This window comes from Leopardus geoffroyi, chromosome B3 (assembly GCF_018350155.1).
Source record: "Leopardus geoffroyi isolate Oge1 chromosome B3, O.geoffroyi_Oge1_pat1.0, whole genome shotgun sequence".
NCBI lineage: Eukaryota > Metazoa > Chordata > Mammalia > Carnivora > Felidae > Leopardus > Leopardus geoffroyi.
Genome location: NC_059337.1, coordinates 108,875,322 through 108,895,861, shown reverse-complemented (window position 1 = coordinate 108,895,861; position 20,540 = coordinate 108,875,322). Strand labels below are relative to the sequence as shown.

The following is a 20,540-nucleotide window of genomic DNA, read 5'->3' as shown; positions in this document are numbered from 1 at the left end:
AGATAATCTTATACCTGAGGAAACCAGGTAAATCAAATGGAAAACTTTTAAAGTCAGTACAGTAACCAGATAAAATCAACAATAAAAATCAACAGATTTCCTATAACCCATATATATATAATATATATATACACATATAGATCACAAATATAATTTTTTTTAAAAAATTCAATTTACTGTATCAACAAAGGCCATAAACTAATTAAGAATAATGCTAACACAAATGTGCAAAACCTTAGAGAAATAAACTATAAAACCCCACTGGAGAATATAGAAGAAAATTTGAATAAACAGAAAGACACAGAGTGTTTTTTGAGCCACAAATTGTCCCCTATACACAGAGGGCAAGGGGAGACTAAGAGGCAAACCACTCCACATTAGTAGGCGGCAGATTTAAAAAGTAAGGGAACTTACATATAAAGCTTGTCTTGGGTAGCCACAAGATCAGTAAATCTCCACATCTACCCACCAGACTTAAAAGTTTATATAAAGGCCTTAACTGGGTTCAACCATGTATTCAGCCCAGATGGTCTCAACAACACCTCGCTCTCTCAAGGTTATGTTCTTGAAACAGCTCCTAGCATTGGGAAGGGTGGGTAGAACACACATTCCAAGAGCAGGGGAGGGAGTAAGGAGTGTCCAGTTGCCCAGGTCCTGCTTGAGGGTCAACTGGTGGTCACATCCTCTCAATGAACTCCTCCAAGAGCATCCCTTAACTTCTCCCTAATTAGTTGACACTGATCATTGAACTCAACAGCTGACTCCTAAGGATATGAGCAGGAACATATAGAACATTTTTTAAAATGTGAAAAACAACAAGTGGTGAATTACCCTACAGAACATCAAAATTTCCTTTAAAGCTATGGCAAAATGGAAAAAATAAATAAATAAATAAATAAATAAATAAATAAATAAAAGGGGGCGCCTGGGTGGCGCAGTCGGTTAAGCGTCCGACTTCAGCCAGGTCACGATCTCGCGGTCCGTGAGTTCGAGCCCCGCGTCAGGCTCTGGGCTGATGGCTCGGAGCCTGGAGCCTGTTTCCGATTCTGTGTCTCCCTCTCTCTCTGCCCCTCCCCCGTTCATGCTCTGTCTCTCTCTGTCCCAAAAATAAATAAACGTTGAAAAAAAAAATTAAAAAAAAAAAAAAGCTATGGCAAAATGGTAGAGCAATGGCATAAGAATAGGGAAGCCCTGGGGTGACCCTGGGAAGTCACCAGGGTGACTCAGTGGGTTAAGCTTTTGACTTTAACTCAGGTCATGATCTCACAGTTCGAGAGTTCGAGCCCCAAGTCAGGCTCTGTGCTGACAGCTCAGAGCCTGGAGCTGCTTCAGATTCTGTGTCTCCCTCTCTCTCTGCCCCTACCCTGCTTGCACTCTGTCTCTCTCTCTCTCAAAAATAAATAAACACTAAAAAAAAAAATTAAAAAAAAAAGAGAATAGGGAAGCCCACTAGTAAGAGAGAAGAGAGATTTCAGGAACACACCCTGTATACATGAGAATTCAATCGAAGGTAAAGGTTATATTTCAAAGGATAGAATTTAGAATGCATCGGGAGACTTCAGGTGAAGATGCAGACTAAGCAAATGAAAGAAAACTCACCATGACTACACACCTTACTCTCAATAATTACAATAGCCAGATTTTTTTTTAAGTTTATTCTACATAGCTCAACTTAAAAGCAGAAAAAGAAAATTGTCTGTGGCTAGAAATAAAGAACCTACTTTATTGAATAGGAGTTGAAGCTATGTGACTCAGATAAACAAATGGATTTGGTATATACTTAGGGATTTATGTTTTAATATCTATACCTGCTTTATTAAGAACCAGGAAAGGGTGGCCCTATCAGGAAAATACTGCCTGCCAGTGCAAGATTGTAACTCAAAAGCCTCATGGTTATCGGTGAAAACATAGTAGACCTAGAAGCCTTTCCATCTATAACATCTGACCACCGGCAAGGAAGATGGGGCAGAAAGCAGACCTGTGGACACTGCACTACTGGTGACAAAATGATTGATACTATTCGTGACTGGGCTCAAAACCTCTCAGCCAGGGTACAGGTCTACAAAGCTTATTGGTTTTCCAGTTTGAATGATAGGTCTAGTTCTAATAATCATATTGATAATGAAAAGTCAAAGCAGTAATTTTCTATTTCTTAGTCCCTCGGGTTCCCAAAGATATAGTCAAGCCCTATCTCTTCATCATCATCACCACCCTAGAATACACTGTTAGTGCTGCCACAGTAGATCAGAAGGTTATCTACAAGAATAACTGAAACCTCAGTACTGAATGTCCACATGACATTAATCCTACCACATGAATGGATAAAACCTTGTAAGCACTCCTGACTCCTCTGTTTCCCTTCTTGCAAAGGTGCTGCCTGCCTCCTTTAGCTTATTCATGTCATGTGATCTATTTCTGGACTCAGATGGAATGACATGCCATAGGTATGGTATCTAAGTTTTCTGAGTGTTTACCTAGAGCATGATGAATCCTGGAAACGTGGTTTACCTAGGATGAACTAGGTATGATTACCTAGGTAAACTCTAGGTTTACCTAGAGCATGATGAATCTTGACCAATGGGAAACAGGGAATGAGAGGATGTTTGGCAGATAAATTCCCCCTCCTTTCTCCCCTCCAAGGACAATCCAAGATTCAGCTTGTCTTTTCCTGCCTTTCAGATAATACCTGTGTGCCAAGTAAACAAGTAAACACTCATGCTCCATGACCTGCCAAGTCTCCTCTTACTCTTTGTGAAGCTATAACCACTGCTTTGCTTTGCTTTTTTTCCTTGCCTCATTTCACTTTTTCTCAATCTCACTACCCATGGCTTGTGTTTCCCAAATAAAGAGTTAGTATTTTCAATCCTAACTCTGCCTCTGCTTTTTTAGAAAGCCCAAACTAAGTAGCAAGATTTTTTTATTCTTTCACTTATTTCCTCAAATTTGATAATACCCTGAATATTGGACTGACAGAATTCCAAATCAATCCCCTTGCCCACTTCCCTCTGGCCATATATGCCACAGTCACAATCATGGGCCAATTATATCACAAATGATTGACTATAGCAGAGTACAGATAAGATATTCATTCTGTTGGTTAAATGTAAACATTCTTTCTGCTGTCTTTTGTGCTGGGTTATCTAAATCTCAATAATGTCTCTGCTGCCTTTGTCACATCAAGACCAACTGAAGCATGCATCAATATAAGTTGGTGCCCCACTAACTTTAAAGTCATCCTCAATTACCAGCCTGCCATTATTGTTCCCTATGGAGAGCCAGTCAAAACCACTGAGAGCTACCTGCATTCTGAGCAATGCCACATCTGTGATTGAGGACTTGCCTGGACCAAACTAGACCTGATGTATACCAACCATGCCATTTTTCACTGGTACAAAGGTGAAAGGTTAGAGAAAGGGGTATTCAGGTACATAAAGACATAAATGTTCTAGAATTGTTTCTGAGATGGTTGAAGTCCATAGGACTAAGGAATAAGATGAGTGTCTATCATATTAACTTGTCTCCTGCTAGCTTTTATACTCCTTTGTCTTGAGTTTTAGTTCTCTTCTCTTTACTATCCACAGTAATCCATGAAAGTTATGTTTCTAAAAACAATTTTTAAAGGATAGTACAGAACTTAAATCTTTAACAGTATATACTCTCTCTCTTTAAATGTTTATTTATTTTTAAGAGAGAGAGAGAGAGAGCATGAGCAGGGAAGTGGCAGAGATAGAGAGGGAGACAGAGATTCAAAGCAAGCTCCAGGCTCTGAGCTGTTAGCACAAAGCCGGATGTGGGGCTCAAACCCACGAACCCCAAGATCATGACCTGAGTGGAAGTCAGACACTAACTGATGGAGCCACCCAGGCACCCCTATAAACTTTCTAAGAATGATTTTTATATTTTACCCAGTTTTGTAAACATACTTCTAGCATTCATTTATACTTAATGTTGTTTTAACTGATTTCAATGCTCACTGAGAGTTTTTTATATCAGTTTCCCCATTCTTAATTTCTTAGAGTGAGTCAGCACTTCTTTAACTCTTTTAAGATATGTTGGTTGATTGCAATACACCCTTAATTTTCCACCCCCTCCCTCCCTGTATCCATGTCTTTTGTAATATGCTTTTGCAGGTTCTCCCATTAAGAAGTGGTCTGTTTCCTGGGGTGCCTGGGTGGCTCAGTTGGTTGAGCACCTGACTTCAGCTCAGGTCATGATTTCATGGCTTGTGAGTTCAAGCCCCATATCAGGCTCTGTTGCTGACAGCTCAGAGCCTGCAGCCTGCGTTAGATTCTCTGTCTACCGTTCTCTCTGCCCCTTCCCTGCTCATGCTGTCTCTCTTTCTCTCTCAAAAATAAACATTAAAAAAAAATTTTTTTTAAAGAGGTGGTCTATTTCCCAATTCTTGTGGCCTTATGACTTACTCTGACTAAATCAATATGGTGAAAGTAATGTTGAATCAATCTGAGCTGAGGCCTCCTCAGAAAGTCTTGTGTTCTTCCACTCTTGGAACTCTGAAACCACCAGCTGAATAAGCCAGGAGTAGCCTGCTAAATGATGAAATGTATGTGGTTCCTTCACCACAGTTGTCTCACCTGATGGCCAGCCAATCATCAGACCTGTGTGTGAGGCTATCCTAGCCCTCTACCAACTCATCAACTGACTGCAAATGCACTAGCAAGGCTAACCAAAACCAACAGCGATAAGTCCAGCTCTACCAAACTACCCACCTGAGCTGTAAACTTATAAGAAATAATAAATGTTTGAGGCTTTAAAGCTCTAAATTTTAGGGTGATTTATTAAGCATCAATCACTAACTGATACAAAAGATAATAGGGTGACATTTTCTGAGACTTTGCCTACCTTGGAATATGTTTATATCTCTTTTACTTGACCACCAACCTAACTCACATTTAAAATTCTTGACTTATGAGGGGTGCCTGAGTGGCTCAATCAGTTAAGCATCCAACTCTTGATAATTGTCTCAGGTCATGATCTTGCAGTCGTAGGACTGAGCGCCACATCAGGGTCTATGCTGAGTGTGGAACCTACTTGGGATTCTCTCTCCCTCTCTCTCTGCCCCCCATCAAAATAAATAAATAAACATTTAAAAAGAATTTGTGACTTATGAAGTTCTTGTCTCAATACTCTGTATACATTGCTTTACTACCTTCTGGCATTATACTTTGCTGATTTGTAGTCTTTTATATGCCTTTATATTTCATGTCTGAATGCTTATGATAATTTTATTTATCTATATAATGAAACATCTTTCCATGATTTGGAATTTTGTCAACTTTTCCTCAAACATAATGAGCCCTTTTAATCTGTATGCTGAGAAGTATTTTTTCAGTGATATCTTTTACTATCACTTCTATTCAACTATTTATTCCTCACTTAAATATCTACATTTTAAACCCTTTCTCTTCACTGTATGTCCTCTATCAACACTCTTTTCACAATATTTAAAACTCTTTAATTTTTGCCTCTGCATTATGGGAAAAAAATTTATTAAATTTGCCTTCATATTACCATTCCCATTATTAATTTAAACATTTTTTTACTGTTTTAATTCACTTTTGAGAGAGAGAGGGAGAAACAGAGCATGAGCAGGGAGGGGCAGAGAAAGAGGGAAACACAGAATCCAAAGCAGGATCCAGGCTCTGAGCTGTCAGTACAGAGCCTGATGAGGGACTCAAACTCATGGACCACAAGGTCATGACCTGAACTGAAGTCAGACCTTAACCTATTGAGCCACCCAGGTGCCCCCCATTATTGATTTTAAATCGACATTCTGCTCTTTTTCCAATATGGATTTTAGTCTGCTCTGTATTTTTAATTGCTATGTAATCTTTTCTCTTCCCATCCAGCTTCATCTTCATCTCGAACTATTGACTTTTAAGTTCATCTGATCATCTTTTCTGTACAACTTGTTCTCTTTTTATAGCTTTCTGTTCCTGGTTTATAGATGTCATAGCTTTATAAATGTTATTGTAGACTCTGTTTTTTTTTCTAAATCTTTTTCTAGCTTAAGGGTTAATCATTTAAAGATATTTCTATTCCTCTGAGTTATAATGGTCACATAACATTACTTTTATTCTCAAATAGTTTTGCATGTTGAGCAATACCCCAGCTATCATTGAGGTCTGTTCTTGTTTTTCACTTTACTCCTCATGGAATGAAGAAAGATACATCTATGTTTGCCAATACACTAGGATTGTGGTTTAGCTTTAGTACAGCTTATTATAGTTAGAAGGCATATTGATGTACATAGCATTTAACTCAATTTCCAGGGCTTAGAGATATTCTTCTATTATGTCTCTTCTGGATTTTAGTGAAATCATTAATCACTTTCTATTTCTGCTACTTGATTCTTTGATATTGTGGACCATCAAAGTATTGGAATTACTTTTGTTTTGGCCTCCCCTCCAATAAAACCTTTGTACATATTGAGACTATATCTCCAATAATACAAAGCAAAACTCTATGTCACCTCCCTATACCCAAATGCTCATTTCTTGTCCTGTTCTCTAGAAGTTTCAGTATCTAAATCAATGCATAAAAACAAGGATTAATGACACAGGTGGACATAGGAGAGGAGAGCAACATGCTTATATAGGGGCATAATGACCCTAATCAGAAAAGGTAGACAGTGAGAAAGGTCTGATGATGGGTTTAAGTTCCAGATGGCAAAATAGTGTCGATAGTCACTTCAGCCCCATTTTTCTTGAATAATAGAAAATATTCCCAGAAGCTGGAACCAGATATGCTATAGCTTACTTTTAAGGGTATTTTCAGTTCTTGGTCTTTCTGTGTGTCATGGTGGGGTGGGGCAGAGGATGGTATTGTAGGAAGATGGGGGCTGACTGTGCCTCTGGAACAGACACTGCAAAGAAAAGTAGGAACTAAGTCAAAGAATCCTTGATATGTACATTTCAACTCAGAAGTTTCTACCTTACCATGTCTCCTCAAAATTCAGTTTTATTATTCATATAGGCTTATATAGATCTGTCAAGAATCTATTGAGATTAAAAACTCTTGAAGTTGACAGTTACTTGATATGCTCCAAAGAAAAATTAAAATAAATTCAACCTCAAATAAGAGATATTTAGTATTTTTGTTAATACTTTATTTTTCAAGTAATCTCTATGCCCAGCATGGGGCTCGAACTCACATCTCCTAAGATCAAGAGTTGCATGCTCCACCAATCGGGCCAGCTAAGTGCCCCAGGAGTTAGTATTTTAAATACACATAAATACTATGAATATATATTGAAGTCACTGAAATTACACATATGTTATGAATAATACTAATTGCTGCTAGCAAAACATTTTTGTTCCATTTGGGCTTGCAAATCAGCAGAGAGTCTGTTAAAAATTAGTGTAATAACATAATGTTTCTGAAATATTACCAGATGTCTTTTTTATTTGCAGAAATTCTTTTTCCAAACACTGAAGCTGAGGCATTCAGTGCTTCAGAAGAAGGATAGACATGGCCAAGAACAATGAACGAATTGTCCAACATTGACTTTCAAAGCAAACTTTCTAAAAAAGCACATGGAGAAACAGTTCCTTTCATTTGCCAGAATCAGGCACTGGAGGGAGAGAAGCTCCCTGAATCCAGCAGTGTCCCTTTATGTATGCAGAATTAGACCTGTGGCCTAAACCAGTTGGGTTTCTGTCATGTGACGGAAAAAGAATCCTTACCCATGTATTGCTTTTTTTAATGTGTTAAATGCTAACCTCAAAAGTCAAGTATATAATACCAGAGTCTAATTGTAAGGGCAATGAACTGAGTCCTGGGTTTGAAATTAAGAACGCCAAATTGTATATTTCCTTCCAACCGACTTTCAGTGTTCCGACTGAGCAATCCATCATTTGGCTACTTCTATTTTAATGGATTGTACCTAAAACCCTTTTCTTTAAAGTCTTTCCTAGCTCTGGATGAAAGCACAGTCTTAAGCTTAATCCCTTCCATCTATTAATATGATTTTTTTTTTTGCAACGTACTCAAAAATTAGAGTAGAATACTCTCACCTCCTTTACTCATTTAATTTTGGCATAATACGTCTATTTTCCTGCTTGAAGATTTGCTCTTTCTGGCCACATTGGCACCAGCTGTTCTACATGATGATGCCCAGAGAGACTGGGAATTAGATCTGTTTACCTTGCCCTGAAAACCCCTCTTCTAGCAGAGCATGCATTTGTCGTTGTGCTCCATTTTAGCATCCACATCCGTTTAGCAGGACTTCTAACTTGGTAGAAGCTAGAAGCAGGCAAGTTTCACTTGCATGGTAGCTTTTCATTTGCAACATTGATTCTTTTGACTCAAATTTACTGAACAGGTATTGTGCCTTTTGTTCCAAGGGCCTACTTTCCCTGTCACCCTCCTAATTAAGTAGAGGCCTACCTGAGTTTCACTTTGTGTGAAGTGCTCTGCAAAGGAAATGTTACAGATGGATTCAGGTCTACTCATTTATTCATTCAAGAAACATTTATTTAGTTCCTGAGGATAAAGAAAACAAACAGACGAACAAAGGACAGTCTTTCTCTTGGGTACTTCACAGTCTAGAGAAGGAAACATAAAAATTATTGATTACAAGGAATTACATGGCTATAAAATAGATTTAATATTGAAGCTTAATCCTTAAATTCTTTGGCATTCATTAATGATAATGTTATCAGCAAAGTAGATGATTATAATTTTTAAACATGTTCAGATCTGGTAAGGTGTTGAAATTTCTGGTTTCGAATGCCATTTCAATCCTGAATCACTTACCTTCTTGGGTTCTGTTCTCTCTATAAAATGAGAAAACTAAGCAAGATGCCTTCCAACTGTCTATCTGGCCACCACATGCGACAAATCCACAATTCTCAAAGCTGTAGAAAAAACTCTCCTCCTAGTTTAAACTGCGACCTGTCAATAATGTACTTTTGAACACATGGCTTTGAAGTTCTGATTTGCTGCCAACTTGCCTAGCTGTATTTATTTCCTCTCAAGTTGAACTATCAGAGTGGGAATTAAAAATTGGACACATTACCTTGGTGATCATACCAAATTCCTGTGAATCAGACCAATAGCCATCTGGCAGTTGAGTGTGTTTGAAAACACTGCTAAGCTTGGGGAAGGGCCCTTACTCAGGCTTCTGGCTACCAGTATGGAAGCAGATTCTCTTTCTGACTGGAATCCTTTGTGGGGAGGAGGCTTTGTGCTTGGAAAGCCTGTAGTTGTGGCTGTGTGGTGTGGGTATCACTTAGCTCCTAGGAACATGGCCTGTGAAATATACAGTGCAAATATTGTAGCCATGCCTTGCTTTTTTTACCCCAGCACCAGTTGCGCTCAATTCATTTGTGATGCATGTGTGTACCTGTCTTAGGTTTCTTTAGCCTGTCCTTGGAAGGAAGGAAGGTCTGGTCTGTGAACACCCCCTTCCCCACAGATGATTAATTTATACACATTGGCATGGAACAAAGCACCATTCGTGGAGAAGAACTAGTTCATACTTTGAGAACTGTCATTAGAAGCATCAGAATTATTTATTTGTAACCATTTTATATGAAGCCATTTTGGAAGAAGTGGGGAACCCAGGATAAATGGAACACTAAAGATTTCTCATGGTTTCTGAATTAGTATCAAATTTACTTAATTGTGTTAATGCATTGGCATTTTTATCTTACATGATTATTTATTTTACATCGCTAAAATTTCTTGAGCATAGACCTTAAGTCAGGCATGGTAATAAATGTGCATGCATTAATTCATGTGACTCACATAATAAACCTTAGAGTTATGGGAAATCAGTTCTCCTACTCTAGATAGAAGAAAATCAAGTGGAAAGAACGCTTGGAGAGGAACTTCCTCAAGTCTCTGCAGGTATAAGTAGTGGAACTAAGACTTGGTATTGTGTCTGTCTGACTCTGAAAAATATTTTCCTAAGAACTAACATACATCTTCACTCATGTGAAGTCTTTGGAGTCAGACCACAGGGGTTCCAATTTTGGCTCTACAATGTACCACATAGATGGCATTAGAGCGGTTTCTTAAATTCTCTGTGCCTCAGCTCCCTTGTATGTAAATTGAGAGATAATAAAATGTAACCCATAGGGTGGGTGAGAAGGAAATTAAGTACTTACAAAGCATTTAGTTCAGTGCCCAGAATATAGTAAACACTCAACAAGTGGTAACTATTTAAATGTTTATTCATTCACCATAGCACTGGCTGAATGAAGGAAAATTGAGCACTTTGGGGGAGATAAAGATAAATATGTGGTTTCTGTATGTCTAGAGGAGAAAAGAGACATGTAATTAAGCAGTTTAAGAAAAGGCAGACAATGAGGACAAATAGAAAGAGGCTCAAGTGAAAAAGACAGTCTATCCAGTGGAGGATTCTGAGACACCTTAATGAACAGACAATATTGGATCAAAGTATGATGGGTATGCTCCTGGGTATGCTCTAGATATACTGGGACGCAAGAAGAATCTCACTGTCTGGTGGTGTTTTATGGCCACAAATCAGATTATAATATTATAAAGAACATCTTTGCTTCCTCCCGAATGCTCCAAAGCATATGTGTTGTTTTTTCTTAGTGTCAGTGCTCACATTGCCACACCCAAGCGATCAGTTTGGATATAGCTGTGTAAGCACACCGCACTGCACACTCCCCTCTCCCACCGTCCTAAGTCCCCAGCACTTTGTACATCATTTCTTTCTGTAAGAATTTGAAACTAAAGAGAATTTTGTAAGGATAAAGGCCCATATGGATGGTCAAAGAGGTCCACATATGCCATATTGAATCTTAAGAGGTATGCCAGGATGGATAAATTATTTGTTATGTACTCAAAACGATAATCGTTCTTTGAGTCATTCTTAGTAGTTCTGGAAGATTTAGCAATTGACCACTCAACCCTCTCTTAATGCCACATTTGTATTTTCAACGGCTTGACACTTCACTTCAATGATTCACTCCAAGCTAAAATGTTAAAATCTGAGTTGGTGATTTCTCCCTCTCAACTAGCTCCTGCTCCTCTTTCCTCTATGTCCATAGATAGTCCACCATTTTCCTAGTTCTTTAGAGTCTAAACAAGTACTGCCCAAGAGAAATATGTGAGCCACACATGTAATTTTACATTTTCTACTAGTCACATTAAAAGTTTTTAAAGAAACATGTTAATCTTTAAATGTTGTATTTAACCCAAAATATATAAAATATCAGCATTTTAACATGTAATCAATATAAAAATTAACGAGATATGTACATTCTTTGGGGAAAAATTATTAGAAGTCCAGAGTATATTTTACACTTACATGTCGATTTAGACTAGCTATAGTTGAAGTGATTACTAGCTACATGTGGCTGTGGCTACCATATTGGACAATGCAGGGCTAGACCTTATAGTTACCTTTCATTCATTATCCCTCACCCTCCATATCCAAACATTTACCACGTCTCTGCAATGTCTGTCATAACTATCTTGCCACTTCCACTTACCACATTATTTCTTTATCTACCAAGCGCCTTACCTCACGTATCCCCCATCTATTCTGTTTCCTTGTTCCAATCCATCAAAGAAACTACTACAAGACTAACTATCCCAAAGTGCCACCAAAAAACCATCAATCATTCCCCATTACACCAAAGAGTATTAAAATGCCTAAGCCTGATGCTCAAAACCCTCCACAAAATGCCCCTAATCATTTCATAATCTCATGTTTCATTGCTTCCCTTGTTTCAGCTAATCCAGTCTACAGATTGTCCCCCAATCATACCCCCAAATTCCTAGTTCTGTCCCTGTGGTCATTGACCCCCTTCTTCTGCCTATTAAAAGTTTACCTTTTCTTCAGAGTTGTTTTTGAGCTCTACTTTTTCATTAATACCTGCCTGTTCTTCCCAACTAGATGGGATCTCCTCATTCTCTCACAGGACAATCCTGTATTTTCCATGCAATTTAGGTAAACCTATTTTGAATTAGAATCTTGGATATATTTTTATTATCCCTTCTATATTTTTGCCTGCAGGGCAGGATAGTATCTTTAAAACCTCAGTATCCCAGGTAGCTCTCAACTGGTTTCGTTTACTCAATAGCTAGCTAAGAGAAGCAAATCTCTGAGATCCATTGGTGGCAGTAAGCAAAAATGCGGGAACCCAAATTTTTGAAATAGCTTCTCATTATCCAAGCAACGAAACATACCCACAAAAGCAAAATATTTAATGTGATAAGTGTTTCCTATAGAGTTGGACTGGGACTCTAAGATTAAAAGTCAATATCTACCCTATAAGCTGAGTTGTTGTGGAAGGTACTGGATATGAGAGAAAAGGCTAGACCCATTAACGAACTGATGCATAATTTATATATAAAATGTACATTTTCTCACCTTGCCTGGGAGCATTCTTCCAATACTGTAATCTTCATTTGGGCTTCCCCCAGGTAACATCAAACTATATGTGCAGAACCATTAGGCCTAGGGTTTCGTTCTTTTTATAAGAAACAAGTTTATAAAGCAACAGGCCAGCAGTACATAAAGAAACATACAAGTTTCTTCAAAAGAAATCAAGCCAATGAAAATAAATTGTGAAGTACACAAGCGAGAGAAACAATCATTCCAGCCCATTTGTCTGAAAGGGACTCACACTCTTAGAGCAAATTCAAAGAAGGAAAAACAACACTGTCTAAGTTTTTGGACCCATGCCCAGGATCCTTTTCTTCTAAATATGGAAATAGATATTTAAGTCTCTGGTGCATTCATACCCACTTTCCAGGTTGCTTCTGTGATTCTGCCTCCCCACAACATGACTGTTTCTTACCCCCAGGCAGAAAGCTCTCTCCATCTGTGCGAACTACATCAATTCAATTCCATGTAATTATGCAGGGATCCAGGAAAGTGGACATAATTCAAATCAGAGACAGTGAACTATTTAGTGTTTTATATTTTTTTTCTAGTTCCTAATAGCCTATCAACTACAGCAGAAAGAAGAGTTTTTAGAGTTGGCTTATTTTGAAAGCTAAACAGAGACAACAATTGCTGGTGTATTTAGTCTCTCAATTAATGTCAATGGTGAACATTTCCTTGGAGAGTTCCACATGAGGAGTTTAGCTTATGTGGTTTTTTTTTTTTTTTTTTTTTTTTTTTTTGAGAGAGAGAGAGAGAGAAAGAGAGAGAGTGAGTGAGCACAAGCAGGGAAGAAGGGCAGAGGAAGAGAGAAAGAATCCCAAATAGACTCCACAGTCAGTGCAGAGCCTGATGCAGGGCTTCCTCCCACAACCCTGGGATCACAACCTAAGCCAAAATCCAAAGTTGGACACTTCACCAGCTGAGCCACCCAGGGGCCCCTAGCCTATGTGTCTTTTATACAAATAGGGCAGTCAGGATAAGGTTCCATTTAAGGAGACAGTTTCCCTTTTCACAGTAACTACAAACCCAGGTGTTCCTCGTTTCCGCAAGGACACCTTGTTGACACTTGAGTCACTACATCCTTCGATGGCAAAATGAGCCACTCTGTGAGGTCCCCCTCTCTTCTGACAGGCCACAGCTGGCTTGTGACCAGTGGAAATGGCCTGGAGCACCTTGGGAAGGATTTTCCTAGGAGAAAGACCAGAAAGACCTACCAATGAGGTCAGGTGAGGGTGAGGTTGTCTTAATCTGATAAATAAAAAATTGTCAACTATTTTGTATCACAAATTGATGAGAAGGAAATATAAGACATATATGTGTGTATATAAAACTTCCATATTTGGCTTCCTCATAAACTATAGAAATAACTACAACTACAGTTGGTCAAAGTGGTGCTATATTCTACTTGTCCATATGAACATAGGAAATAGATTGATAGGACTTCTTTTCCCTTGAGAGGAGTCATGGTAATTCAATATAATTTGTGTTTATACAGCACTGTTTACAAATATTTCTACTTATAAAACTCATGGGGCCATAGCAAAAGTATCTTCCAGATAAGTGAAAGTTTGGGACTGGGTCTCACATTATGGAATATATATTTAACTCAGAAGACTCATATCAAAGAATTTTATGAAAATAGTCACAAATATGAAGACATGGGGCTGGGATGATTTAACTAAGGCTTTATAAATATTTGTCCTGGTAGAGCTTGCCATGTGTATTAATTTTGGGGATAGCAATCAGGTCACAAATAGAGAACTTGGGCTGGAGGTAGGGTAGAATGATGGGGAGATATAATGTCAGGAACAGGGAACAGGAAAAAAAATGAAAAAAACCTGTTTTGTGGTGGGTCTTTGTTTTGAGGTTAAAGTTGTCCTTAATAACTCCACTATATTCATGCTTCTCAATATGGCTTGAAATTCTCGTGTAGATTCCAAGCTTCCTGAGAGAAGCATTCTGAGTTACCCTTTCTTTTACTTTTTTTATTTAAAAATTTTTAATGTTTATTCATTTTTGAGAGAAAGAAAGACAGAGTGGGAGTGGGAGAGAGGCAGAGAGAGGGAGACAGAATCTGAAGCAGGCTACAGGCTCTGAACTGTCAGCAAAGAGCCCGATGCCACCCTTTCTTTCATTTCTTTCACTTCTTTTTTTTTTTTTTTCTTTTTTAATTTTTTTTCCCAACGTTTATTTATTTTTGGGACAGAGAGAGACAGAGCATGAACAGGGGAGGGGCAGAGAGAGAGGGAGACACAGAATCGGAAACAGGCTCCAGGCTCTGAGCCATCAGCCCAGAGCCCGACGCGGGGCTCGAACTCACGAACCGCGAGATCGTGACCTGGCTGAAGTCGGACGCTTAACCGACTGCGCCACCCAGGCGCCCCCATTTCTTTCACTTCTTAATAGGTTTTTAAAAACCCCATCTACCTGCAATCTGTGGTTTGCATGTATATATATTTGTGTGTGTGTGTGTGTGTGTGTGTGTGTGTGTATGTGTTCCATAAACTTTCAAATAGGAAAGAAAAACATAACCATCTACTTTTGGATTCACAAATAGAGCACAAGTGGAAAAAATGCATTTATTTATGAAAGAAAAAGCTAAGAGTCACTTGGACAACATGATTCATTACCACAAAATATATACTGGAAACTGTCTGATGCCCTTATATACTATATAAGGTTGTTTTTTGACTCCTGGAAGAGATCAACTGGATCTTTATGTTACCATCTTAGATGTGTCCATCTGTATGTGCTTAAGTTGCTAACACACCGTAAGTCTCTTTTATTTATATGGGTTGGTTGTTCCTGGGTTGCTCAAATAACTATACATTTCGTCAATCCATCATCTTGCTGGATATACACGAAAAATATTGTGTTCTTGGAAATACCTTACACTTGGGCTTTGATGTCCTACCTAAGTCAATGGGTTATAGGGAACTTCACAATCACTGGTTCACAAAATTGATTAATAAATACCAGCTCCCAAGAGAAAGAGAAGAAATCTACCTTCCTTGTGTGTTCCACCTCTCCTTCCCCTAACAAATCTCTGGAGAACTGATGGGGACATCTGTTGCCATTCTAGTCTAATGGGAAATTATCTTTGACTCTGAGATTGATACTTACATTGTTTGAATAAGGCCTAAACTAGAGTGAGTTCTGTCACATGTTCTTCTGACTCATGCTACCTAAAAACCATTTTGAGGCCAAATTTAGTGAAGAGAACTTGCCAGAAGATTAGGACTGTCTTCCAAATACTTAAGCAAATTTTGTGTTGAAAGCAAACTGCTGAAGAAATATAACCATATGCTTTTAAAATGAGGCCTCTGCAATCGAGGGACATAAAGCAACTGCCACATGTTCATGACCTCCCCCTCCCCCCCACTTAATAAGGCACCTTTATTTCACCAGAAATAAAATTTTATTAGTAACGTGTCAAATATGATTTAAAATACAGTTACCTTTCTTCTTCCTCTCAGTTTAAAAAACAATCCAATAAAAACTCTAAATCATGACCCAGATATTTTTAAATGTGAAAATGACATAGTTTAGATTATGTAACAGACGCACAGTTTCCCAAATAAATGTTGTAGAACACCATCTGCTTGATATTTGGGTGCATTCCCACAGAACTAAATTTCTGCTTCTTTACCCTTCATTAATGGTGTATAACAAATTTATGACAGCATTATTTCACAATAGCTATATCCACAATTTATGACCAAAGGAGAGCCTGACAAAATCACTTGGCATGCTCAAATTAGACAATTTATGCGACTCTCTCATCGACACCAACCCTCCACCGACAACTGAAGAGGAACAATGAGTCCGTAACAAGGGGAGGACCTCTCATGGAATAAAGCTCAATAAAGAGTTCAAAACAAGAAGCTGAAGATCCATTTTCCAGCCATTTTCCAGCATATGTTTCTCAAATTCTTCAGGCCATGCATTCACCTACAAGTTTGAATTTAATATAGAATGTTTTTATAAGGTTTTCTCACATTCGGCCAGATAAGAAATTGCCAAATTCTTCTTAACTGTCAACAACATTTCATATTTGTTCTAGTGTTACCAAATACAGCTCACTTATCTGGGTATAATCAAGCGGGGGGGGGGGGGAATCAAGAAGAGAAATTTACCATATGTCATTTCTTGGCTGATAAGAGTGGTACATGGCTATGTCCGTGTCCCTTTTTTGCACTTGATGCAGATAAAATCTATATGAGAAATCATTTTGTGTGTATTTTGCTGTATAAAATATTACATTTGTGGCCAATTTAGGAAGCAGTTTATGGCATTTACTTTTTATCTTTCATTTCTTTGGATTAACAACTTCTATAGAAAACAGACACGAACACGTATTCTTTGAAAGTAACCAGAATACAGGCTTGCTTCTCAAAGTGATGTATGGCCTCATTATTCAAAGAGTAGTTGGCAGACAAGGCAGCACCCACATCATCTAGGAGACTTGAGAAATACAGAATCTCAGGCCCTGTCCCAGACCTACTAAAAGGAATTTGTATTTTAACAAGATCTCCCGGGACTTACATGCACAAGAGGATTTGGGAAGTGCTAGTGTAGAGGAATGGACTTTATCTACCTAACTATAGAATAATCCCTGGGAAAAGACAGAATTACTCTAAGGAAAATTTTGTTCAAAATGTTCAACTACGAATGTAACAACTTTGAGACATGATCTACGTAATAAAAAAAAAAAAAAAAAAAACAAAGACAAAAACACCTGAAACATGTCACATTGCTGATGTGCAGAATGAAGTTCACGAATGGGAAGATGCTTAAATTCCAAAATTACATAAATGATCATGAACTGCTTGAATTAATCGCACACAATCTTTCATTGTTTCCAACTCTAGGTATTTTCTTTAGCAAAACATACACAAGTGATAACTATTACATTGAACCCTAGAAACATGAAGAATACCTTAGTAGTCAATTATTTAATGACTAAGCACAATAGTTTTATAAAGAATTGTATCAAGAAACTGATGAATTCTAGGTTGCTATACTTTGCAAACCCTTTCTCAAAAGAGTTCAACCAGTACTGAAAATTGTTGTCTTCTTCCAAGGATCTTTGAGCAAACACTATCAATGCTGGGAGGGCGGGGAATGGGAGGGTGCAGAATTAGAACCATAGCCACTGCTTACAGCCAACTGCAAAATCTGGAGTGATTCAGGGTGGAGGGAAAGAAGATGGCTCCATAGCTGGTGTTAAGAAATCCAGAGGTGCATTCAAGCAGTTCACCAGCACAAGGCAAATCGAAGAAAGCTGCCCTTCTAACTTTGACCACATTATACACAACTGTTAGGCTATGATTTCCCAATTCTGTTTCTCCTTCAAGTCTGTTCTTCACTTTAATATTAGCCTGATTTCCCCTGTAAAAGAACAGGAAAGCTAGAGAAGCAGGAGAGAAGGAATTCCTCTGTACTTGCACCTGTCTCCCCACCTCTCCTACAATCCCTATTCTCCAGGAATAAGCCAAGGCCAGCCTCACTTCCTCTCACAATAGTGGCTTTCTATTATGCTTCCAAGCATAAAATATGTTACAAAGTAGAATGTACATTGCTTCCACTCTAAGATCTAAATGAGTAGACCTTCCCTTCTCCCTGTGCATCTTCTTAGCTATAAACCCCTTTGGAGACACACATTTGATAATCATCCTATAGTCCAGAAAGGAGAAATGTAAGTGTTCCTCTCACTACTTCTAAAACAAAACCAAACATCTCCAAGTTTCTCCTTCATCAGTGAACTGCTTGAGCAAAGGGACTGTGTATTCTTCACCTCTGCATATCCAACCCTGGCACAGTGTCTGGCTCATAGTAGTTGCTTAATAAATGGTGGGGACGTAGACTTTTTTCCCAAGTCCTCTAGCACTTAATTTGTTAAACCTTGGGTTGCACATTTTAAAAGCTGATCATACGTATGAGCTTATCCATGTATATACAGGCTCACCATCAGTCTTTCCCCTAACTTACTTTCTGTTTTTTTCCTTTATTCATCTACCCAGGGAACTCAGTTTAAGAGTTATTTCACAGTCACATCACATTTCAAATAATATACGCGGAATAAAATCTAGTCTTACACATCATTGATGAATGAAAGAAAATATCAATATATTATGGCTACCACTTTTGGAAGTGTACAGAGACACAGGGAAGCAAAAATAAGTATAGCAAGTAAGCAACCCACCCTCACAATGAAACAACTTTCCCTTTAACTTACTAATAATGTTTTCTCATTTTTATGCCCCCCCCCCTTTTTCCTTCCTCATCTCTTCATTTTCCTCTTCTCATTTTTTTTAAATTGTCTTCTTCTTTACTAGGCCTTCAGGCCATTTGAGCACCTACAAGAATGATCAATATTACCAAAGGCATTCAGATTTCTCATCCTGTCTTTCTTATCTAAGGATGGCCTTTGTTACCAGAGAAAGGATGTCCAGGTTCAAAAAAGTTGAAACTGGTCTCTCACCTTTTGCTTCTCCCATAATACAGCATGTGGGATGGGGTCAACAAAGCAGGTCTATATAGAGTCTCTCTATATATCAGTTTGCCATGGTAAAATGACAGCAATCTATTGGTCGACTCAGGCAAGTTTACATCATTTAAGTACAAATTGTTATTTTTTAAAAACTCAAGATAACATTAGTCCACTCATTATCTATGAATTGTTTATTGGACAAGAGATTAAATGCTCTTAAAGATAGTTTTAAATAACTTGTTTTGAAATCAACTTAAAAAAAAACCATATTCACAAATACCACTGGCTTCTAAGACATTTCCTTGTCTACATATGAGTGTATAGATCAGAGAGCTCAGTTAATGATGTCACCAAATAAAACAGACTTTACATCTGTTACTGGTTCATTGCCCAAGAGCTGTTACTTTGTTTAAGTTTTGTGACATACCCTAACTATTATAATTTCACACTTTCTTGGTAATTTTTTCCGTCCTTCTCTTTTCTATTCCAAAGTTGCATTTCTATCCTCAATTTCAGTATGTGCCAGCTTTGTAAGTCACATCTATTCACACTGGTGTATTTTTCTTATAGACACTGTCCTAAACCAAATGTTTCTTTCAGTAAAAAAAATTAAAACTGTTAGAGAGCTAATTCTATTTTTAAATTATATGTGGTATAATCATCCCATCTAATTTGGGGCCTATTCAATTAATATCCTCATTGTTTAAGAAACCTACATTTTAAAAGAAGTGTTGTTAGAAATAAGATATTTTATAAGCAGTGAAATAAAGTTTTTGAACTTTGGTGCCAAATTTTATCCTTAAATTAATTTTTAAATATTTATTTTTGTTTCAAAGCTATCCTACCATTCATACAAAATTGCCTTTAAAAATTAGCCTCAATTATAATTTTTCAGTTTTTTCTAAAGTATTTTCTACAAATTCTAGTTGAGCAATTAAAAACAAACCTGATACTTTTATCAGTTATAGATCTATAGAATCTTCAACAACACATGCTAATTAGGGTGCCAATAATCTTTATACCAAACACATCCATGTGACTCACCTGATGATTCATTAGAAGGAACAAATAGTAAATCAAAACTAAGAACAAAATTGTCCTGAATAAAAAAAGGACTTCCTGGTTACAAGACGGCGTTCAACTAGGGAAGGTACAATGTTGACAAGTCACCATAGTTAGATTTGTGAAAACATACGATCACCGAAGGCCTGTAGTATCTTTGTTTAAAGCAGTGTCCTTGATTATCACTATTATGTATAAAGTGCTGTGAAAGCACATTAGTAAGCACATCGTTCCAAAACCCTTTAACAATGTTCTTCTGTGTCCCATGGAATCCTTATTTTAGACTCTTACCTTCATTATCATAGTCTCTCTAACACTCATCTTTGGGTCTTTGGTATTTTCTTGAATATACCTTTGGCACCTAGTTTTCCCAATCTGTTTTATCAGTTAATGACAGTTCTTTGAATGATATGCTCCATAGGACATGACTCTGGACACTGAAATCAGACATCTCACTCAAACCTCAAAGAACGTTATGAACCACTTCAAATAATTTCAGGAAACTATCCAACTTGTTAAATAATTATCTTTCAAATTGCAAAATATAGGGACTTATCTAAACTTCACCACCAAAAGCATTCTGATACATTTTGTCAA

General features: G+C 37.7%; 1 protein-coding gene across 1 annotated transcript in view; it reads right to left on the bottom strand.

The window, feature by feature from the left end:
• The window catches only part of LOC123583735, a 110,951-nt gene that overhangs the window by 89,558 nt on the left and 853 nt on the right, over positions 1-20,540 (bottom strand). The window contains 1 exon segment of the mRNA XM_045450837.1: positions 10,598-10,706. Coding sequence (XP_045306793.1) covers positions 10,598-10,706 — 109 coding nt within the window.